The sequence below is a fragment of the Phodopus roborovskii genome, unplaced genomic scaffold (assembly GCF_943737965.1).
Source record: "Phodopus roborovskii unplaced genomic scaffold, PHOROB, whole genome shotgun sequence".
Lineage (NCBI taxonomy): Eukaryota > Metazoa > Chordata > Mammalia > Rodentia > Cricetidae > Phodopus > Phodopus roborovskii.
In genome coordinates, this window is record NW_026126482.1 from 29529971 (window position 1) to 29549420 (window position 19450).

At 40.2% G+C, this 19450-nt stretch overlaps 1 protein-coding gene across 2 annotated transcripts in view; it reads left to right on the plus strand.

Moving 5' to 3' along the window:
• Positions 1-19450, plus strand: part of Exoc2 (exocyst complex component 2) — a 125731-nt gene that overhangs the window by 56108 nt on the left and 50173 nt on the right. For both annotated transcript variants that reach the window (XM_051194486.1, XM_051194487.1), the window contains 6 exons: positions 1115-1240; positions 4822-4946; positions 15179-15244; positions 15366-15523; positions 15939-16060; positions 17395-17456. In XM_051194486.1, coding sequence (XP_051050443.1) covers positions 1115-1240; positions 4822-4946; positions 15179-15244; positions 15366-15523; positions 15939-16060; positions 17395-17456 — 659 coding nt within the window. The remainder of the gene's footprint in view (positions 1-1114; positions 1241-4821; positions 4947-15178; positions 15245-15365; positions 15524-15938; positions 16061-17394; positions 17457-19450) is intronic.

Below are 19450 nucleotides of genomic sequence, written 5' to 3' on the forward strand. Positions count from 1 at the left end.
AGCAGTGCAGGTGGAAAGTACTTTCAGTTGGGGCAGCAGCTGGCTAAGCAGTAGCTGTGGCAGTTGAATCTTTAGGGATGAAAGATAAATGGATGAAGAGAAGTGATGGGTGTGGTCTGCTGGTAGATAAAATAGTAAATACAGCAAGAGAGCAGGTGAGGCCTCCCTCTTCCCCCTTCCCCGCCTCAGCCAATACCAAAAAGAAACTAATTTGTATTTGTTTACATTTGTAGCCCAGGCTGGCCTGAAGTGGCATTAAACTGCTGTTCCTCCTGCCCCTGCCTACTAAGTACTTCAGTGACAGGTGTGGACTTTCTCCACAGAAGTAGAATGTTCAGCCATAGTAATAGCGTGAGGTTAGAAGTTAAACTTGGTGACTGGCACCAGGAGTGAAACTTGGGAACCAAATCCTACATCCCAAGGAGACAGACTGTGAAAGCAAGTGAGCATGTATGGTGTGTGCATTTATGATGTAAATATGTGTGCCCAGTATGAGAAACAAAGGTCGGAAGCTGGTAGTTTCCTTTCTAAGCCTGGATCTTGTTTTTGCAGAAGTTGACATCTTAATGTAGTATAGCCACACCTAATTTTGATGCAGTCATTATTTTTTTTAATAAACTTATTTGTTTATTTATTTTATATCCTGACCACAGTTTCCCCTCCTCCTCTATTCCCAGTCCCTCCCTCCACCCCTCCTTTGTTCTCCCTCACCAATCCACTCCTGTTTCTGTTTAACAAAAGACAGGTTTCCTATGGGTAGCAACAAAACTGGCATATCAAGTTCTGCATTCACTTTTAAAGTATGCATTAACTCCACCATATTGTCTCTTAGAACTTTGTTTTAAGCCAGAATGGCAAATTGAGTTTTCCATATGTGTCATAATGGAAATGACTTTGTAAATATATGTTTAGGGTTATACATAGATTAAATGATGCTCTGAACTCAGTCCTCAGCACCGTAAGAAATTTAAAAATGCAAAGGCTATTTGGAGAAAATTTTCCTTAAATTATATATTTAAAAGAGTGGAAAGGTTGAACAAGAAATAGCCTTGGAGAAGCAAGCACTACATTACATCAAATCACATGGTAATCGGTAATGCTATCTCTCTTCCAGGTAATCCAGGCCCGCACAGCCCCATGCTGGACCTGGATAACGATGTGCGCCCCTCAGTTTTGGGCCATCTCAGCCAGACAGCGTCACTGAAGAGGGGTAGTAGCTTTCAGTCTGGTCGTGATGACAGTAAGTTATCACCCCCTTCCTCCACATGATCTTTCAGATTTGTACACTTTGAAGGTATGTGGTAAAAAAGACTCCATCTCATACTTAAGAAAATTGGCAGGTAGGAAAAAGATGAAAGAGACCGTGATACTCTTGAGTTCCCCCGTGCTTGCACAGGACTAGATGACTGAGCAGTACTGTATTAAGAACCAAGGGCCTAGGTGATTGAACAACAGTATGCCCAGTACCTGCAGGGTCTCTCCCGCCACTGTCTGTCTGACAGCACTGTCCAGCCTTCTCCATTGCTGTGAAATGGGACAATACAATTTGCCCACTAATCTGCTGTAAAAGATTAGTGAATCAGGCTTTTGGATTCAGTTTGCTATTTTAAAATAATTAAATCATATTCCTATCATCAAATGATTTCAGTTACAATAATACTTATTATTGGGTTTAAGAAAGAAGCTGAGTTTACTCTCTTTTTGTTCTTCTTGTTGGTTTTCAAATAGTATTTTGTTTTTAAGTCAGCGAGAAATCAGAGTTCCCCTTTTCTTTGGTGCTACAGAGCAGACTGTGTATGGAGCATGTATGAATCTGTGATTAGATGTCTGTTCTGCTCACTGTGTACATGCATGGGTAGAGTGCACAGGAACTTGTCAGGCCATTCAGAGTTCTGCCATCTTCAGTGACCACAGGGACTTGGGTTCTGTCCCTGTTGCTTTCATTTATTTCCCAACCAAGACTCCATGAGATAAGGGTACAGTGTTCCACAGTAGGAATGCAGAGCAGTGGTCAGAGAGCTACATGGTGTGATCACAGTGCTTTGAAATACTGTTCTTGGAAAACATCCCATGTAACTGCTGTGGTCAGGCAAATCTTCAGTGCTTCCGCTAAAAGAATTTAATTGGGAGCTGGAGAGATTGCTCAGCAGTTAAGGCCCCTTGCTGCTCTCTGCAGATGGCCCAGGTGTGGTTCCCAGAACCCACATGGTGGCTCACAACCATCTGTAACTCCAGTTGCAGGGGATCCAAAGCTCTCATCTCACATCCATGGGCATCAGACACCATGGTACACGTACATCCATGCAGCCAAAACATACACTCAGATAGATAACGTTTAAATAGAATTCAAATTAATTTTTTTCAAAGATTTTCTAAGTTTGGACATTATGACTCCTGACCACACAGCCTGTGCATTCCAGGCAACATGCTGTCTGTCATTTTTAAAATAGTTTGGCGTTATCATTTACTTTTAGGGAAAATAACCTTGTTTCAGATGAAATCTGCATCTTGGTAGACTTGGTTTCTATTCTAGAAATATTGAAGGCAGAGTTTGCTCAGTTATTCAACAGTCCACATAGATCAGGACAGATCTGTATTGTAAGTGCACAGATGTCTTTAGGTTTTCACCAGAGGAGCAGATCAAAGTTTACAATACCCTTCATTATAAAGAACTACTCCTTTTACTTATGGAAATGAGTTCAAAACTTTTCTCCGCAATGTAGAAATACTGATAAGCTCAAGCATGCAGGGTCCCTAAGCTGGCACAAGGAAGTCTCAGTGGTTCCTAAGCACATGCAGGTCCTCGCTCTCACTCATGACAATAACCGTTTTAAAAGACAGTTAATAATACTTCAGTCCCACAAAGCCCCTAGGGACAGACTTTGTGATGTTTTGTCTTGGGTTTGGGGAGCTTGTTTGTTATATCACAAAGCTGCTGCTTTCCTGTTCCTTCTGCAAGTGTGCAGATACCCTTCTCAAGCAGTGCGGCCCCTTTCAACATTCCCATAACCACACTCTTGCCCCAGTGGTTCTTGGGGGATTTATTCTCTTTTGCACATGTGCTAAGTGAGGAGGGTTTCTTTTAGTGAAAGCATCAGTTTTAACTAAAATGTGGAAGGCAGTCTTAGCTGTTAGAAGGAAGCTTGTTAATTTGAATAATTGCTGATGGGAGATGTCATTCTGTATATGTTTCTCATACTGGTTAATAATAAAGCACTGTTGGCCATTAGGAAAGGAAGATAGGAGGGACTAGGAGACAAGGAGGAAATAGGAAGTAGTAAGGAGGAGTCAAGATGGAGAGTCTGGAGAGAGCAGTATGCGGCTGCAGGCTCCCGGTAAGAAGAACGCGTGGACATACATAGATTAACACAAATGGGTTAATAACTAAGGCAGAGCTAGCCAATAAGAAACTAGTACCTGGCCAATAGCATTGTATCAAATACAGAGTCTCTGTGTGTTATTTGGGGCTGGCGCAGTGGCAGGACAAGACCGGGCGGCGGCAGGCAGAAAAACCTGTACACCTTACAAATTGCAAATGAAATAGTCTGTATCTAGGCGAGAAAAGGAAGTGCTCTGTGTATGAGTCTGGAACTGCAGGAACCAGCTATGGGAAGTAGAGAAAGCCAAACTTTGTTTCAAAAAGAAAGCAATCTCAGGACACTTGAGACTGTTGAGAATGTAATTGTATTTGCTTGTTTATATAAGAAGTATTTGGCAAAGAGTTACATGAAACAAGTAACAGTGGCTCTTTACCACTGGACAAGTGTCATTGAAGGCTTATTTTCCAGCTTATTGTCAGGTCAGGATGGTAATAAATATTTTAAAATAAACCAGCCACACCCCTCTGTCACTGGAATGCAAACCCCAGCACTTTTTGTCTGGTGTTTCTTTATTCTGCCTGCCTTCACTCTTTTTTTCTGCCTATGAAGGAAGAACCTGTGGTACTATATGTGCTAGACACTTAAGCCACAAGGCACCCCTGCCTAGGGATATCTCATAAAGAAGCCTGGCTTTGGTTATAGAGTGAATGGACACCCTCCTCTCAGGCAGAGTAAGGGTCAGGACTAGACCCCCGAGTGTTCCTGGTGGCTGCTGTGGAAACTGTAGGCAGAGGGCATAATGGTCTCATAGCCCAAAGGTAGGAGAACCAGGAAATGGCCAGCATGCTTGACTTTCTCCACTTGTTTCTTCTATTAAATGAGATACTGGCACACTTTTCACCTTACGTTTCTGTCCGGGATGCTGTTCTTTGTGTGACTGCACTTGACGTGTTCCTGGGTTCTTGACTGACTTCTCACCACTAGGGGTGTTTACTGACAGCTACAGCAGATTTAGTTTTGTTCTATTCTGTCAACAGGCCTTAAGTTGGTATTTTCTTTGCTGGCTAAAGGCATTTATTTATTTATTTGTTTGTTTGTTTGTTTGTGTTTTATTTTTAGGGTTTTTTCCCCCACTTTTGTGTGTTTTGCACCACATACATGCCCAGTATCCCTGTAGGTCAGAATAGGGTGTCATATCCCCAGGAACTGGAGTTACAAACAGTTGTGAACCATGTGAATGTTGAGAATTGAACCCTCGTCCTCTGCAAGAACAAGTGCTCTCAGAGTCGTCTCTCCAGCCCCATGTTTGGCTTTTTAGAGAGAAACTAACAGCCCTGAGGACGAGGGTGGAGCACTGCCCTCTGCCTGATGTTGGCAGTGTGCTGCTGAGGAACCGCATCCTCATCAGAGAGAAGGGAAGGGGCGGGGTCACTGTGTTCCACTAGGTCGTCCTTCTTGTTTCAAATATGTATTCATAGTGTTTTATTCTTTTATCCTTTAGCATGGAGGTACAAAACTCCCCACAGAGTGGCATTTGTTGAAAAATTAACCAAACTTGTGTTAAGTCAGCTGCCTAACTTCTGGAAACTCTGGATTTCGTATGTTAATGGAAGTCTTTTCAGTGAGGTATGTATACACTTCTGAGTACAGATGGAGCTGGGGCACTGAATTTCTGGTCTTCAAACTTAAGTTATTAAGTTTCTCTTTGGAAGACTCAAAAATCTAAGACCTTTATCCACTTTCACATATTTTTTTTTTAATTTATAAACTTTATTATAAAAGAAACTTGTAAGTAAATAAAAGTATCAACCACCAAGATTAGCCATTTTCACATTTTTTTTATGCATATAGAGTATTTTTTATTTAATTTTATATAACAAAGTCCAATTAAATGAAAACAAACATTTATACACAATATTTGGGAATTTGGGCGTCGTTCTTTCCAAACTACTTCCTGCTGGTAAGGGGCGCTGTCTTGGGGGATTCGAAGAAGATTCAGATATCCTAGCTGTAGTCTGTAGGGCTGTTTTGTCCAGCTGTTTGGAATGTAGGATCAGCTTGTACTCTGTTTCAGGCGGTCTGGTGTGATCAAACCACATTAGTCTGGAAGGAATCCACATCTTTTCATTTTCTGTGGAAACAAAAATAGAAATACTTTTCCCCAATAACTTGTTCTTCAACTTAAATTTTGGAGTCAAAGCGTTTTTTTTTTTTTTTTTTTTTTTATTATTATTATTTTACATGTCGATCCCAGTTCCCTCTCCCTCCCTCCCTCCCTCCCCCCACGCCCTCCCTCCCTCCTTCCCTCCCTTTTGCCCTCTCTACCCTCTCCCATGCACTCTAAACACCCTCCCCTCCCAACCCCCCACCACAATACAATATGTAGGGGAATGCCATCCAGTTGGGGTCATGTAGATCTGACAGGTCCTGTGAAGTAGGGACTAGGGCTTCTCTCCTATCTCTAGAATAAGGCAGTTATCCCTCCATGGGGGATATGTTTGCAAAGTCCTTTTGTGCACCAGGGATACATCCTGGCTCCACTGTCTGAGGTCTCTTAGACTGCTCAGACCTTCTGGCTGAGACCCATATTCAGGGGGGTCCGAGTCAGACCCCTGTTGGCTTCCCAGCTATCAGTCTAGTGGCCCTTAGCTCCTCCTTGTTCAGGTCCATTTTCACATTTTTAAGATCAGTTAAATGCATTATAAATCCCTGCTGCCTTAAGCTTGTTATATGATTGACTGGAACATAGATTTCTTACCTGTAAACAGAGACTAGAAAGGTTCTCTTGCCAAGCAAGTGGTCCTAAGGAGTAAATGAGATAGATATGCATCTAAAGGAAGAGGACTAGGCATTGTTTTAGAGATTCAGAATTGAGTGGAATGTCAATCAGACCAAACTGTGTGTATGTTATTATGTATGACCAAATGATGGACAAGGAGGAACCCTGGAGCTGGGCCATAGATTTGAGTTTCCCAGTGGTCTGGACCCTGGCTTTGTACATTTTATACGTTTTTACCCATTCAGGTCAGCATTTAGTGAGTATCTTTTTTTAACATAATGTTTTTAATTTATTCTTTGAGAATTTCACAGATGTATACAATGTATTTTGATCATTCTCCCTCTAACTCACCCTGGTTGCCCACAGCAGTTTCCTCCCAACTCCATCAAGTAGCCCTAATCGTCTGTCTCCCAGACGATCTGACTCACAGAGCCCAGTTAGTGATGTCTATGCACATGGGAATTGGACATCCACAGGGGTCAGTTGTAATCTTCTAGGGGACATATCTCCAAAGAAAAATGGTTTCTCTCTCTTAGCAACCAGCATGTGTCAGTAGCCTAGGGTAGGGCTGGGGCCTCATGAGCTGTACCATATTGTGCTTGAATCTTCTGGGTTTGATCTTGTGCAGGTCTTGGTGCAGTAGCCACAGCTGCTGTGAGTTCCCCAGGGCAGCAGGCATGGCATGTCCAGAGGACAGCACTTCCCAGCACCTTCCCTGTCCTCTGACTTACTTCATTCTGCATCTTCTTCTACAAGTGTCCCACTTAGGGCTGAACATTCAGCCACTTATTCTTGCCTCTTTGACCAATTATTGATGGGAGATGTCATTCTGTAAATATGTTTCTCTTATTGGTTAATGAATAAAGTGCAGTTGGCAAATAGGAAGGCAAGATAGGTGGGACTAGGAGACAAGGAGGATTCTGGGAGATGTAGTAGGGAGGAGTCAGGATGTAGGGACTTGAGAAGAAGAGGTCCTGATCCTCTCTCTGGTAAAATAACATCATGTGGAAACACTTAGATTAATAGAAATTAATTAATATTTAAGAAAGAGCCAATAAGAAACACTAAACAGGCCAACAGCTTTATATCTAATACAGCGTCTCTGTGTGTTATTTGGGGCTGGCGTGGCTCTGGGACCAGGCTGGCAGGAAAACTGTTCGTAACAAATTATGAGTCTCTGCTCACTACAGAAGTAAGCTTTTCTGACCAAAGTTGATAACAGCACAATTACTGGCCTGTTTCCTGAGCAATTGGATTCATAGTCAGAAAGACTTTACCTACTACTTTATTTTGAAATGTTCTCCAGCAGTTTCATAGTGTCATGTTGAGCCATTTGGTGGTCTTTTGTGCAGATGAGATACAAGGATCTAGTTTCATCTGCATGTAAACATTGAATTTTCTCATTGCTCTTTGTTCAGATGCTGCCCTTTCTCCAATGTGTATATTTGTTATCTTTGTCAAAAATCAAGTGGCTGTAGATATATAGGTTTATATCTGGGTCATCTGTTGTTTTCCATTGACCTCCATGTCTGTTTTTGGGCCATAATTGTGCTGCTTTTATGATTGTAGCTCTACAGCATAGTTTGAAGTCAGGTATGGTTTTACCTTCTGCAGTATTATCTTTGCTCAGGATTGCTTTGGCTCTCTGGGATCTTTTTGCTTCCATATATTTTAAGATTTTGTTTTTCTATTGAAGAATGTCACTGGAATTTTCAAGACTTTTAACAGGAAGGGATGCTAGATTTTTTTGTCAAGCCTTTTCTTCTGTCAAGATGACCATGTGATTTCTGTTCTTGAGACCATTATGTAATTTATAGTATTAGTTGATTTATATAGACTTAATGATATTTAATGATCCTCATACTTCTGTAGTAAAGCCGACTTGTTCATGATAAATGTGTTCTTGAATTGGTTAGGATGTATTCTTTTTAACACAATTTCCTTATTGATTCTTTTGGAATTTCACATCATGTACCCTAATTCCACTCACCTACCTGTCCCCCATATCCTCCCCTAGCCCCGGAGCCCTCCCCCATGGCCCATGAACCATTTCATTTCTCTTTCCCTCCCATTTCTCCACCACATATTTGCTCATTATGATGGGACCCACCTGCCTGGTGCCTCATGGCACCCGAGTGGGCCATGGATATCTTCCTGTCAGCCAGGGCCTTGAGGGCCCCAGCTGGCTATGCCACTGAGAGATCAGCCTGAGCTGAACTGCATGGTGGCTGGGTTGGATTTCCTCCTGTCAGTCAGGTTGGGACGTATTTTGATGGTAATTTTTGTGTTGATGTTCATCAGGGAAATGGATTTGTAATTTCTTTTCATCGTTGTCTGGTTTGCATATCAGGGTTAGAAGAGTTTGGTAATGGCCTTTCTGTTAGGGGATAGCTTGAGAAGTGTTGTTGCTATCCTAACAGCATGGTATAGATATTTTTAAAATTATTTCATCTTGGTTTAATTTTGATAAGTCACATGCCTGTAGGAATTCATACATTTCTTATAGATTTTCCAGGCTAGTAGAGTATTTTTGCTTATTTTTTAAGACTGGATTTCTCAGTGTAGTCCTTGCTGTCCTGGAACTTGTTATTAGAACAGGCTGGGCTTGAACTCATAGAGAGCCACCTGCTTCTGCCTCCCAGGAGCTAGAATTAAAGGCATGCAGTATCACTGCCTGGCTGAGTTGGTTTTTTGTTTGTTTGGTAAAACATCATAGGAAGCTCTGGATTCATAAAACCATATATATTACCTAAAAACAATACTAAATACTCAGCTGAGTGATACCTGCTTATTTCTTAGGTTCATTTGCTTAGAACGTGAGTCTCCATCCTTTATCTGAAGGCACTGTCTACCTTTTGAGAAGAGGTACATTCCTTGGAGACAAGTAGATAATCTTTGCTTTTTGATTCAGTATACTACCTTGTGCTTTTTGAATGGGGAATTGAAACCATCAGTATTGTGAATTTTGATTGAAAGCTGTGCTAATTCCTATCATCTTGTTGATCTCGTAGTGTTTTGTTTCTTCCCTTCTCTTGCTTAACTATAGTTTTAGGGTGGGCTCATGCTTTCTTGTGACTTTGTCAATGGACTTGTTTTTTCCTTTGGTCTGAAGTATCCCCTCAAGTATCTTCTGTAGAGCTTAGAGTCATAAATTGCTTTATTCTGTTTTTATCATGAAAAGTTTTTTAAAAATTTTCCTCCATTTATGATAGGTTACTTTAATTAACACACACACATACACATACACACACACACACACACACACACACACACAGAGTTGTTGAAGCCATCTTGGCTTTTGAGGTTTCAGATTAATAGTCTACTGATATTCTAGTAGTTGCTTTTCATGTCACCTGGTGTTCTCTCTGTATCTTCCTGATACGAGGAAGTCCTTTCCTGGTCTTGTTTGTCTGGTATCCTAAATCCATCCTGTATCTGGAGTGGCATCTCTTTTCCTAACTCTGGGTGTTTTCTATTATGATTCTTTTGAAAATGTTTCCTATGCCTTTAGGACAAGATTTTTCTCTTATGTCAAGTATCTTTAGATTTGGGCTTTTCAGAATGTCAAGTGTGTCTTCAGATGCTCATTAGTACCTTCTTATTAGTTATCTTTGTCTTGTTGCCTTGTTCAAGCTCCTCCACTTTGCTCTCAAGCCGAGATATTCTGTCCTCTCCTTCCCTAATTCATTCTACTACTCAGGCACCATAGGATTTTTATATTGAACTTAATGTTTTTGTTTCAACATTTTAGTTTTTCTCTTTGTTGAATTTCTCCTTTATACCATATATCACCCTACTCGTTTTTGTTTTTGTTTCAGCCTTTTGCTTGTGCCTTTGAACATACCTGAACTCATTCTCTGGGATTTCATTTAACTTACTCTCACTAGGTGGCATTGCTGTGGGTTAATCATTTTTGGAGGAGTTATGTTGTTATATTCAACTTCTTTTGTAACTGCATTGTAATTTATATATCTGGTGTTACTTTGTTTTGTATATTTTTATCAGCTATGAAGAATTTACAATGTTCAAGCGGGACTTGGGTGTGATATAATTGAGGAAATAGCTTAGAAAATAATTCCTCAGTCTAGGGGTTCATGGTGTCTGTTGTAAATACTGTATTATGCCTTGAGTAAATTATTAAGTGGGAGAGCAACCACATCTGCTTGCTATTACTGCTGTGCAAAAGTCATATTAGCCAATTAATAACAGTGGCTGTTTTGACTTCAGTAGCTCCTAGAGGATAAACAGGCAAGCTTAGTATGGAGTAGGCTTGGATTTTGGCTAATAAGATTAGCCTAAGAAGTAGGGTTGATAAAGATAGCAGTTGAGGATTAGATCAAATTAAAATATTGAAGTGGGTAAAGTAGCGGGAGGGGAAAGTTGGGATACTGCTAAGTCCACATATCTCAGAGCATTAAGTATGTGGAAGGTTACAATCAAGAAGGAAAATGATGAGTGGTTAAGTATGAGAGAAAGAAGAAAAGATGTGGGAGTGAGAGTGAATGTATGAGATGTGACTAGAGTATACTGAATGCCAGTAAACTGGGTGGAGAAAAGAAACAACAGCCTAAGACCCTACTGAGCAATGTACAAGCAAAGGCAAAACATCTTAAATTGTACAGTCAAGAGTGTAATAGAAGGCAAGCCGTAAAAACAGCACTTACGGAGTGGTTTGCTGGCACAGCTGCTCCGAGTTAAAAGGTGAAGTTCCCAAATCTCGGGCTCTAGCAGGTTCCTTGGGGTGCTGTGTAAAGGAGAGAATGGGAATCTTTGATCTCTGCAGACTCAGATTCTGGTGTGTCAGAGAGGGGAGGTAGCAAGTCCTTTTCTGGAGTTCCCTGTGGCCCTCTGCACTCCATCACAGCCTCTTTTTGGTACTGCAGGTCTTATGTATGTGAAGAGCTGCACTTCCCTTGCAATTTCTCACATTTACTGAGTATCTTAATCACATTATACATCTGTCCCCAATTATGAAGGTGTGAAAATTATGCACATCCAATAGAAATGCACTTTGAATTTTAGTCACTTAATGGCCTGGTGAAAAATGTCAATGCCATCTCTTCAAGTACAGATGTTGAGGAGAAACAACTGGTAGTCCATGGAAAGCTGCGTTGCTAAGTTATTGAGAATGTGACCCCATGGTAGAGTTTTGTCTAAAAAACAGTAGAGTAGGCCCAAAGTCCCCCATTAGAATTATTCCAGTATTTGAAATGACATTGGCCTGGCACACACAGGTGTAAACAAATTTAGTAGCATTGAAAAGTACCAGAGTGATGAAATTCTACAGTAGCACCAAAGAATGTAAGGTAGATTAATGCATATAAAAACAAGTCCCCTAGAAAATAGATTTTAAGCCATGTTGCTTATTTCCAGCCAAGTGTTTTAGTTCAGTAATTTGGATCACTTCTTTTTGTTTCTGTAGCATAGAGTTTCTGTGTAGTTCTGGCCATTCTGGAACTCACTCTGTACACCAGGCAGGCCTTACAGCAGGTATCTGCCTGCCTTTGCCTCCTGACTGCTGGTCTAAAGGTGTGCACCACCACCTGTAGGAGGCACATCTCACATGCAGAGTTGCTTTGTGTCTTTCAAGACTCAAAGTTGACAAATGGCTTTGGTCTTTTGCTACCTCAGTTAAAAGAGATTATAGTTTCTTATATGTCCTACCTAGTTGGTTGTTCATTAAAAAACCATGATGTATTTCAGATTTCATGATAGAAAACTGTTGAAATGCAAATAAATGCATTTTGATTAGTCTACTGAACTGGCTATGCCTGTGGTGTTTCTATCTTATTTGTGTTCAGAAACTCATCATGTTTTTAGAGCATTTATTCTCTATCGAGAAGCTTGGGAGCCACCACGGGAAAGTAGCAAGAAGGAGAAGAGTTGGAAAGTGCACCCACTCAGTTAGGCTATGAATGAAACTTGAAACTTGGTTAAGTGGACACTAGGAGGAGGTCTAGCACTTTAGATAATTGATGTAAGAGGGAAGACCTTGAAACAGATTTCACTAAGTGTCCTGTTTTTCTTGTTATCGAACTCTCTTGGTCTACTGACAGCTTGTTCGTTAAACGTTTCTAGCAGTTTAAACAGTAGTCACTTCTTTAAACTATTTGGACCCATGTGAATCAGAACAGTGAAATCTGCCGTTGGGCTCACCACAAACTGGTTTTGGTCTGTGTGTGCAGGAAAGGGCTGAGGCTTTCGTTAACGAAGTGGGTCATAATACTATCTCACCTGTGGGTGTGCTTCGAATGTAGTGTATTTTAAAGCATCAAATAATTTTTAAATGTTAGGAATCAACAATTTAAAAGTCCTAAAGCTTTAAGAAAATTTAAATTTTATCAAAAGCTGAAAAATTACTTTTAAATAGGGCAGACATTATAAACCTATATTCTATATTGGGATTGTCCAGTTCTGTAATATCAAAACAACCAGAAAGTGTTGCCATCACACAGAACTCTCATCCCTCTGCTCTCCATTTTGTTGATAGTTAAGCCTTTGGGAAAGAACTGAATTTGCCAGGCTTTTCAGGAGCTGTATTTGTAGTATAGTGTAGCACAGTGTAGTGTAGCATCATACAGTATATTATGTTTCATATAGCAAGTACAGAATGTTATTCCTTGGTGGCTGGCTAGTCTGTCACAATAAGACTTGATACCTAGGTGATTCTGGGAGGCACAGATTGAAGGTAAGAATGCTTTTAAAAGCATGTTCAGAACAGGCTCTTAGCCAGTGTGCCAGCTGCTGATGCACACACTTTTATGTACATGCTATATACATGGGCACACATGTACCATACATGCATAAGTCCATTCCAAAACACTCAGATACCATGTGAAGAAAACAATGACTGACATAAACTTTTACTCTCGTCCCTTCTTGAAGATGCCGATTAAAAGTTAATTTTTAAAAACTTATCCTAATTCTTGAGTATCTATCAAAGGAACAAAGCCAGGCTTCTAATGAAGATGGTCAATAGTGGGATGCAGAGAAAAGCGGACTCAGGAGACATAATCTCTAGGTTGAACCTTAGCTTACAAAAAGTGGACAGGAGCTAACACAGCACATGCATCTCCAAGGGAAGGCTCCAAGGAGAGCCTGGAAGCACAGTGGGCCCGCTGCCTTTTGGAGAGAATCACGGGAAGAAGCCATAGGGCTGTGTGTGCAGGAAGCACAGGGGTAAGAGAGGTGTTGTCAGTGAAGGTGGAGAGCAAGTAGTGGTGTAGTTTTTATTCAGAGGTGGTGTGCAGGTATTGTTGGTGGATCGTGGGGAGAGATGAGGGCAAGAATTCAGATATAGCAGTGCAGCAGGTTTCTGGCTAAGAAGGTACCATGCACAAAGTCTCTTTCTTGGAGAAAACCCGCCAGGTTTCCGTTTCTTATTGTGCTGTATGTGAGGCTCCTGTGAATTATTTAAGAGATAGTAGGTAATTGAGTCTCAAAGGGTTTGGGTTGCAGATACACATATGGGAGATAGTATATGAAGCTATAGGCAAAATTAGTGAGAGAAGACAGAAGAGAAAATGCGTCCCGACTAATATCTGACAAATAGCAGCATTTGGAAGGCTGCTGTATACCACTTAGTGAGCTGGACAAAGCAGAAATGAGGTCAGTAGAGCCCTGTGGTTTAGCTGGGCAGAAGAGAAAAACATTTTTGGTGTGATACCTTCCTGGCTGTAACAGCACCTCACCTGTGCACATGGCCTGCCCCTTGAGACATTGAGGCCAACCCAGAGCTTGCTTATCATTACTGAATGCCTAAGCCTGGCACTTCCCTACTTACTACACTTGGGGTATTTCTCATTTGTATTGAAAATCAAAATATAACCCATCTTGTTTTGCAAAGAAATGTCATAAGACAGTGAACTCAGGAGTTAGTTTTTTCAGTGATTATGAAGTAAACTTGCAATTTACATTTTAACTTTCAAAGCAAAAGAATATTTTTACAAAGGAAAAAAAAAAACTAATAAAAGCTCCACAGCATAATATGAAATTTTAAGACCCATGTAAGTTAAAGGGTATGTGATATCTCATATATATATATATATATATATATATATATATATATATGATGAATATTGCTTCTTAAAATATCTCACCCTTTTTTACTCATTCACGTCAATGATGTTCATGTATAAACCAGCTCCATGGCTGCATCTCTAGCATGTGTATAATATATGTGAATATATATTCTCACATTAACTTCAAGGTAATAATGTAATTACTTATGATGTCCCTGTTCTTAACTAGAAAGGTCTTTTGACATGACTTTAACCTTATCCAACAATACCTGAAATTTTAAACTTAACAGTTAGGTTTTGTATTATGTTAATGAAATATCAGAGTTTGTTTTTACAGTGTTTAATTTTGTTATTGATTATTTATCTGAAAAGGTTATAAGCTTGTTTTTTAGGGTATTTTATGTAGTAATATTTGGTTATTAAAACATCTATTAATAAGAAACTAGAAGAATTCCAGTTGAACAGATTACTCTTAATTATGAAAACAGTCTTCCACACATTACATTAAGAAAGACATAGGCTTTATGAGTAAACAGAAATAAATAATTCTAGAATGGCAGAATGTATTCTCTAAGGTACACTGAAAAGAAGACGATTTATAAACAAAAATTAAGTGACAGACGTAGTGTTTGTGTTTATAATAAATGTTTACTTACAGAAGAAATGGAACAGATGGCCTAGGGATTGTTCCACTAATTCAGACTTTACTCTTCCTTTGTCTCTGTGCCCAACAGTGCAGCATGATGGGAAGGATACTGTCATGGACACAGAACCTGGTGATTTAATGGTATAGGTTGTTGATGAAAAATTAGTGAATTAGGCATACACAATTCACCTACAAAATTTGTAGTTTCAACTTGATTCTTGGGTTTGTACATAGATTTTTACCAGAACCGAGAAAGAGGCAAGCTAACTTCTTTTGGAATAAGAAAGGTTTTTCTGCTTATGTCTTAGCATTTCATTTAATCCAGGGAAGTTTATGTGTCTTCGTGCATAGATGTTAAAGCATTTCTTAACTTTTCTACAAGGGAGCTAATATTTGTTCTTCTCTTTTGAAGACTGCTGAGAAGTCAGGCCAGATCGAAAGAGCGAAGAATGTAAGGCAGAGACAAAGTGATGTCAAGGTAAGTGAGGGATGAGGCTGCCAACTCTTCAGAGCACTGGTTTCCTCTCCCAGCCTTATTGAAGACTTTATAGGCATGATATGATACACTTTGTCATGCAGTTTCCCTTTTTATTTTCTAGAAAATGATTCAGGAAGTAATGCACTCCCTGGTGAAGCTGATCCGGGGAGCCTTGCTCCCACTCAGCCTCAGAGAGGGAGATGGAAGACAATATGGAGGTTGGGAGGTGCAGGCAGAGCTCTCAGGGCAGTGGCTCGCCCATGTCATCCAGACCATAAGGTAAGTATGGACCCATGGGAGCCATAGGCATTGAAAGGACTCAGTGGGTCTACATATGTTTGTTTGCATTAGTACTCTTTGAAAATGGTCAGCACTCCAGGGTATGATGTGTTGTTTAATATGTCAACAAAGAATTAACTTTCTATCTCTCTGTCCTGCTACTGCTCCTATTTCTCACTTAAAATCTAACCAAGCAGCTCTTAAGCATTTGTGGTGTCTGTGCTGGATGAGAGGGTCATCCTGTATTGCATCCATCTATTGCAGGGACCCTGTACAGCTCCTGCTGCACTCAACGTTCAAGCTAACACTGTTGCTCATAAGCTCTGTAAGATGTAATTATAGGATAGTGCAGGCAGTGGCAGGGATTGCTTGGGGCCCCATTTATTCACTGTGTTGTATTTCATTTGTTTGCCAGGCTGACTTATGAATCATTGACAGCCCTAGAAATTCCTAATGACATGTTACAGATTATCCAGGACCTAATTTTGGACCTCCGTATACGTTGTATAATGGTGACATTGCAACACACTGCAGAAGGTATGTTAGGAAAATTAATAGCTTTTACTAGGAGAGTTCCCTGAGTTGACTTCTTTCCAGCTTCCAAGGCCATGAAAATAAGAGAAAACCAGTGTTAGGGAAATTTGCATGTGTTTATTATTTTTTTTTAAAGTATCTTTTTAAAAATAATTTACTTGGGATTTAACATACTGCAGAAGGTAAGGTGGATGTACTTGAAACTATGATTTTTTTTTTTTTTTTTTTTTTTTTTTTTTTTTTGGAGACAGGGTTTCTCTGTATTGCTTTGGAACCTGTCCTGGAAATAGCTCTTGTAGACCAGGCTGGCCTTGAACTCAAGAGGTCCACCTGCCTCTGCCTCTGGAGTGCTAGGATTAAAGGCATGCACCACCAATGCCCAGCTGAAACTAAAGAATTTAAGAACATCTTTACAATAAATTTTAAGTAGAAACTACTGAATAGAAAAGTATATGTAAAATATGTTTAAAAGCATGTGGATCTTTTCTATGTAAATTTAAAATTCACATGAAATCAGAACACCACTGGCAGTGTTTCTATGAATACTAGAAATTATACAGTAAAAAAAAAAAAAAAAAAAAAACCCTAGAACTTTTTTATAAACAGCATAGGCCATTATCATCTGCCACCAGGATTTTAAGTGTGGAAGGCCCTGCCCTGTATAATTTGTAGTCGATGCATTGTGTCAAAGGGAAGAAAATGGAATCCAGTTAAGAATCTAAACACTTCCCTCCACCTTCACCTAAGCAAGCCTCCCTGCTGAAAGTTTGGGCAAGGCTCATGCCTCAAGTGAGATGCAGCTACCATTCAGGAATGAGAAAGAGGACCCACTCTAAGTCTAACCTACAGTTTGGAGTTCAGAGCAGAAATATTGGAGGCTTACTTTACACATATCTAGCACTTTGTGACGAATACTGAGTGAGTAACACTGTTGTGAGGTATCTTTGATCCTAGTCTAGAAGGCTGTGTGTTAAAAACAAACAAAAACCCCAAAAGTGTTTGCATGAGCATGATGGTGGTGCACGCCTTTTATCTCAGCACTCCTAGAAGGCAGAGGCAGGTGGATCTCTAAGTTCGAGGCCAGCCTGGTCTACAGAGTGAGTTTCAGGATAGAGCTAAACCGAGAAACTGTCTTACAAACAAAGAAAAAAAAAAAGAAAAACACATGTAAAGAATACATAACTAACTCCTCAAATCTACCAATATTACATTGTATTTCTTTTTTCACAAGCATGTAAAATAATTAAAAAACACAACCCATGGACGTTTTTGTTTCTGTTGGGAGTTCATTGAGGTAATTATAATAGAAAGTATTTGTGTCCTTGTTTTCCATGTAGAAATAAAGAGATTAGCTGAAAAAGAAGATTGGATTGTTGATAATGAAGGACTGACTTCCCTAGTAAGTTTAAATTGTTTTTTTCATTATTAGTCATTAGTGTTTGTTATATACAATTAAATGTTTTTATATAAATAAGGACCATACTTATTTCATATTATTACTCCTACTAGTTTCCAGAAATCATAACACAATCTTAAAATATTTTTTCCTAAAGTCAGTTTTACTTAATGCTAATCAAAGACATTTAAAAAAACTAGAGTGTGCTTAATTCTGCTGCATTACTTAGCAACTTGGAAGTTTTCAGAAAAGCAAGATAGAAGAATAATGGTTCTGTCCCTAAAGCTAAAACAATACTAAAACAAGACATGCAAGACGTGCACACAGGTCAGGCAGTGCACAGATTTGATCTGTTCTTTCTAGAATCAACCTCTTTCCAGGTGGGTTTAGAATTTCAAGTACCTTTGAAAATACTTTTCATAATTTTTCATGCCTGTCCGATGGGTGCCCTAACAGTCTGATAGGGACTGGGTTGTTGCTGAAACTGACCTTACACAGGGGGACAGTGGTTGCCTTTTCCTCACGCTGGCTGGACAGCTTGTCATGCAGCCAGTGCCCAGGGTCACTGTCGGTCTTTATGACTATTTGCACCAGTTTCTTTGTGGCAGTCCTGGTGGCTCCTTTAGGACTTACCTGTCAGGAAGAAAGCAAAGCAGTCTCTGAGTACCATAGCCACTATCTCCAGAGCCTGTTGGCCAGAAAGTGTCCCCATGCCCCAAGAAATAATATGGCTACTGCCAGTTTCTTTCATGTACTCCTTTGCAAGGGACAGAAAATAAATTCTGAGGATGGAACTTCTAGCCCCTGCCAAGAATAAAGTGGATTTGGCCCCACAAATTGTAAAGCACTTTTAAGTTGGGAATGGAGGTCCCACAGAGCATTATTCCTTTTGCTGGAGTCTACATGGGCTCTAAGTAGTCTTACTTTAGAAGTTGGGGCTGGTTGTTGCCTATGAAGTTCAAGACTCTACTCCAGGTCAGTATAAATGGATACCAGTATTCTCTAAGCTTAGAAAAGACGTGCCCACCTCCAGTGTTTTCTAAGTTAAATCATTCAAGAGATGAGTTGGGAAAGTTCATTATGTTTAGTAAGTCAGTTATTTTATTGCAGATAGATAGAAATGTCTAACTGGTTGGATTTGTTCTGTTCATTCCATTATTTGCATTGAAATAAATAGTATTCTTTGATTAGTTCTCTCAAAAAATCTGTAGAGAAAGGGTATATATAATACTCAGCTCTTCACTTTCTCACTGTAAGAGAGCTTTTATGTTGATTATATGTTGAAATCATTTGAATACTCTAGTTTCCTTCCTGTTGCTATTTAAAATACTGTGCAGAAGCAGTGTAGGGGAAGAAAAGGAGTCTTTAGCTTACCATCCCAGGTCACAGTCAGTCATTGAAAGGAGTCAGGGCAAGAACTCAAGGCCTTGTCTTCAGCCAAGGGACTCACTTCACAGCCAGTGAGTCAAGCAAGAACCATGGGAGAGGATGTTTGATGGCTGGCAGCAGGCTTATATTCCCATTAACTTTTGTGTAGTTGGGAACAGTTTATTTAGGGTGGTGCTGCCCACAGCGGGCTGGCCCTACTGTATCAGTTAGAAGGACAACCCTCCACAGACATCCACAGGCTGATCTGATCTGGGCAGCTGCTGAGCTAGGCTCCCCTCTCAGATGGCTTAGAAGTAAAAGGGGTCTGTGCACTAAAGCATGCTGTAAACTGCAAAGGATTGCAAAGGATTTTATTTAAGTTAATGCTTGTAGTAACGGGGGGGACAGGATCATTTAGATGCCCTTAACCTTTGCCTGACCCCTTTGAGGAGACTGCTTCTCCCTTCCCTGTGCCTGGGATTAGAAAGGGTCCCTTGTGTGCTCTGGAAGTGAGCTCTGAGCCTTTGAGGTCCTGGCTGCTCTTGATCTGGAATGTGTCTTTAGCCAGAACCTCACCAAAGCCCCTCAGCAGCTCAGTGGACAGTGTGCTGTTTTGGCAAAAATGCATC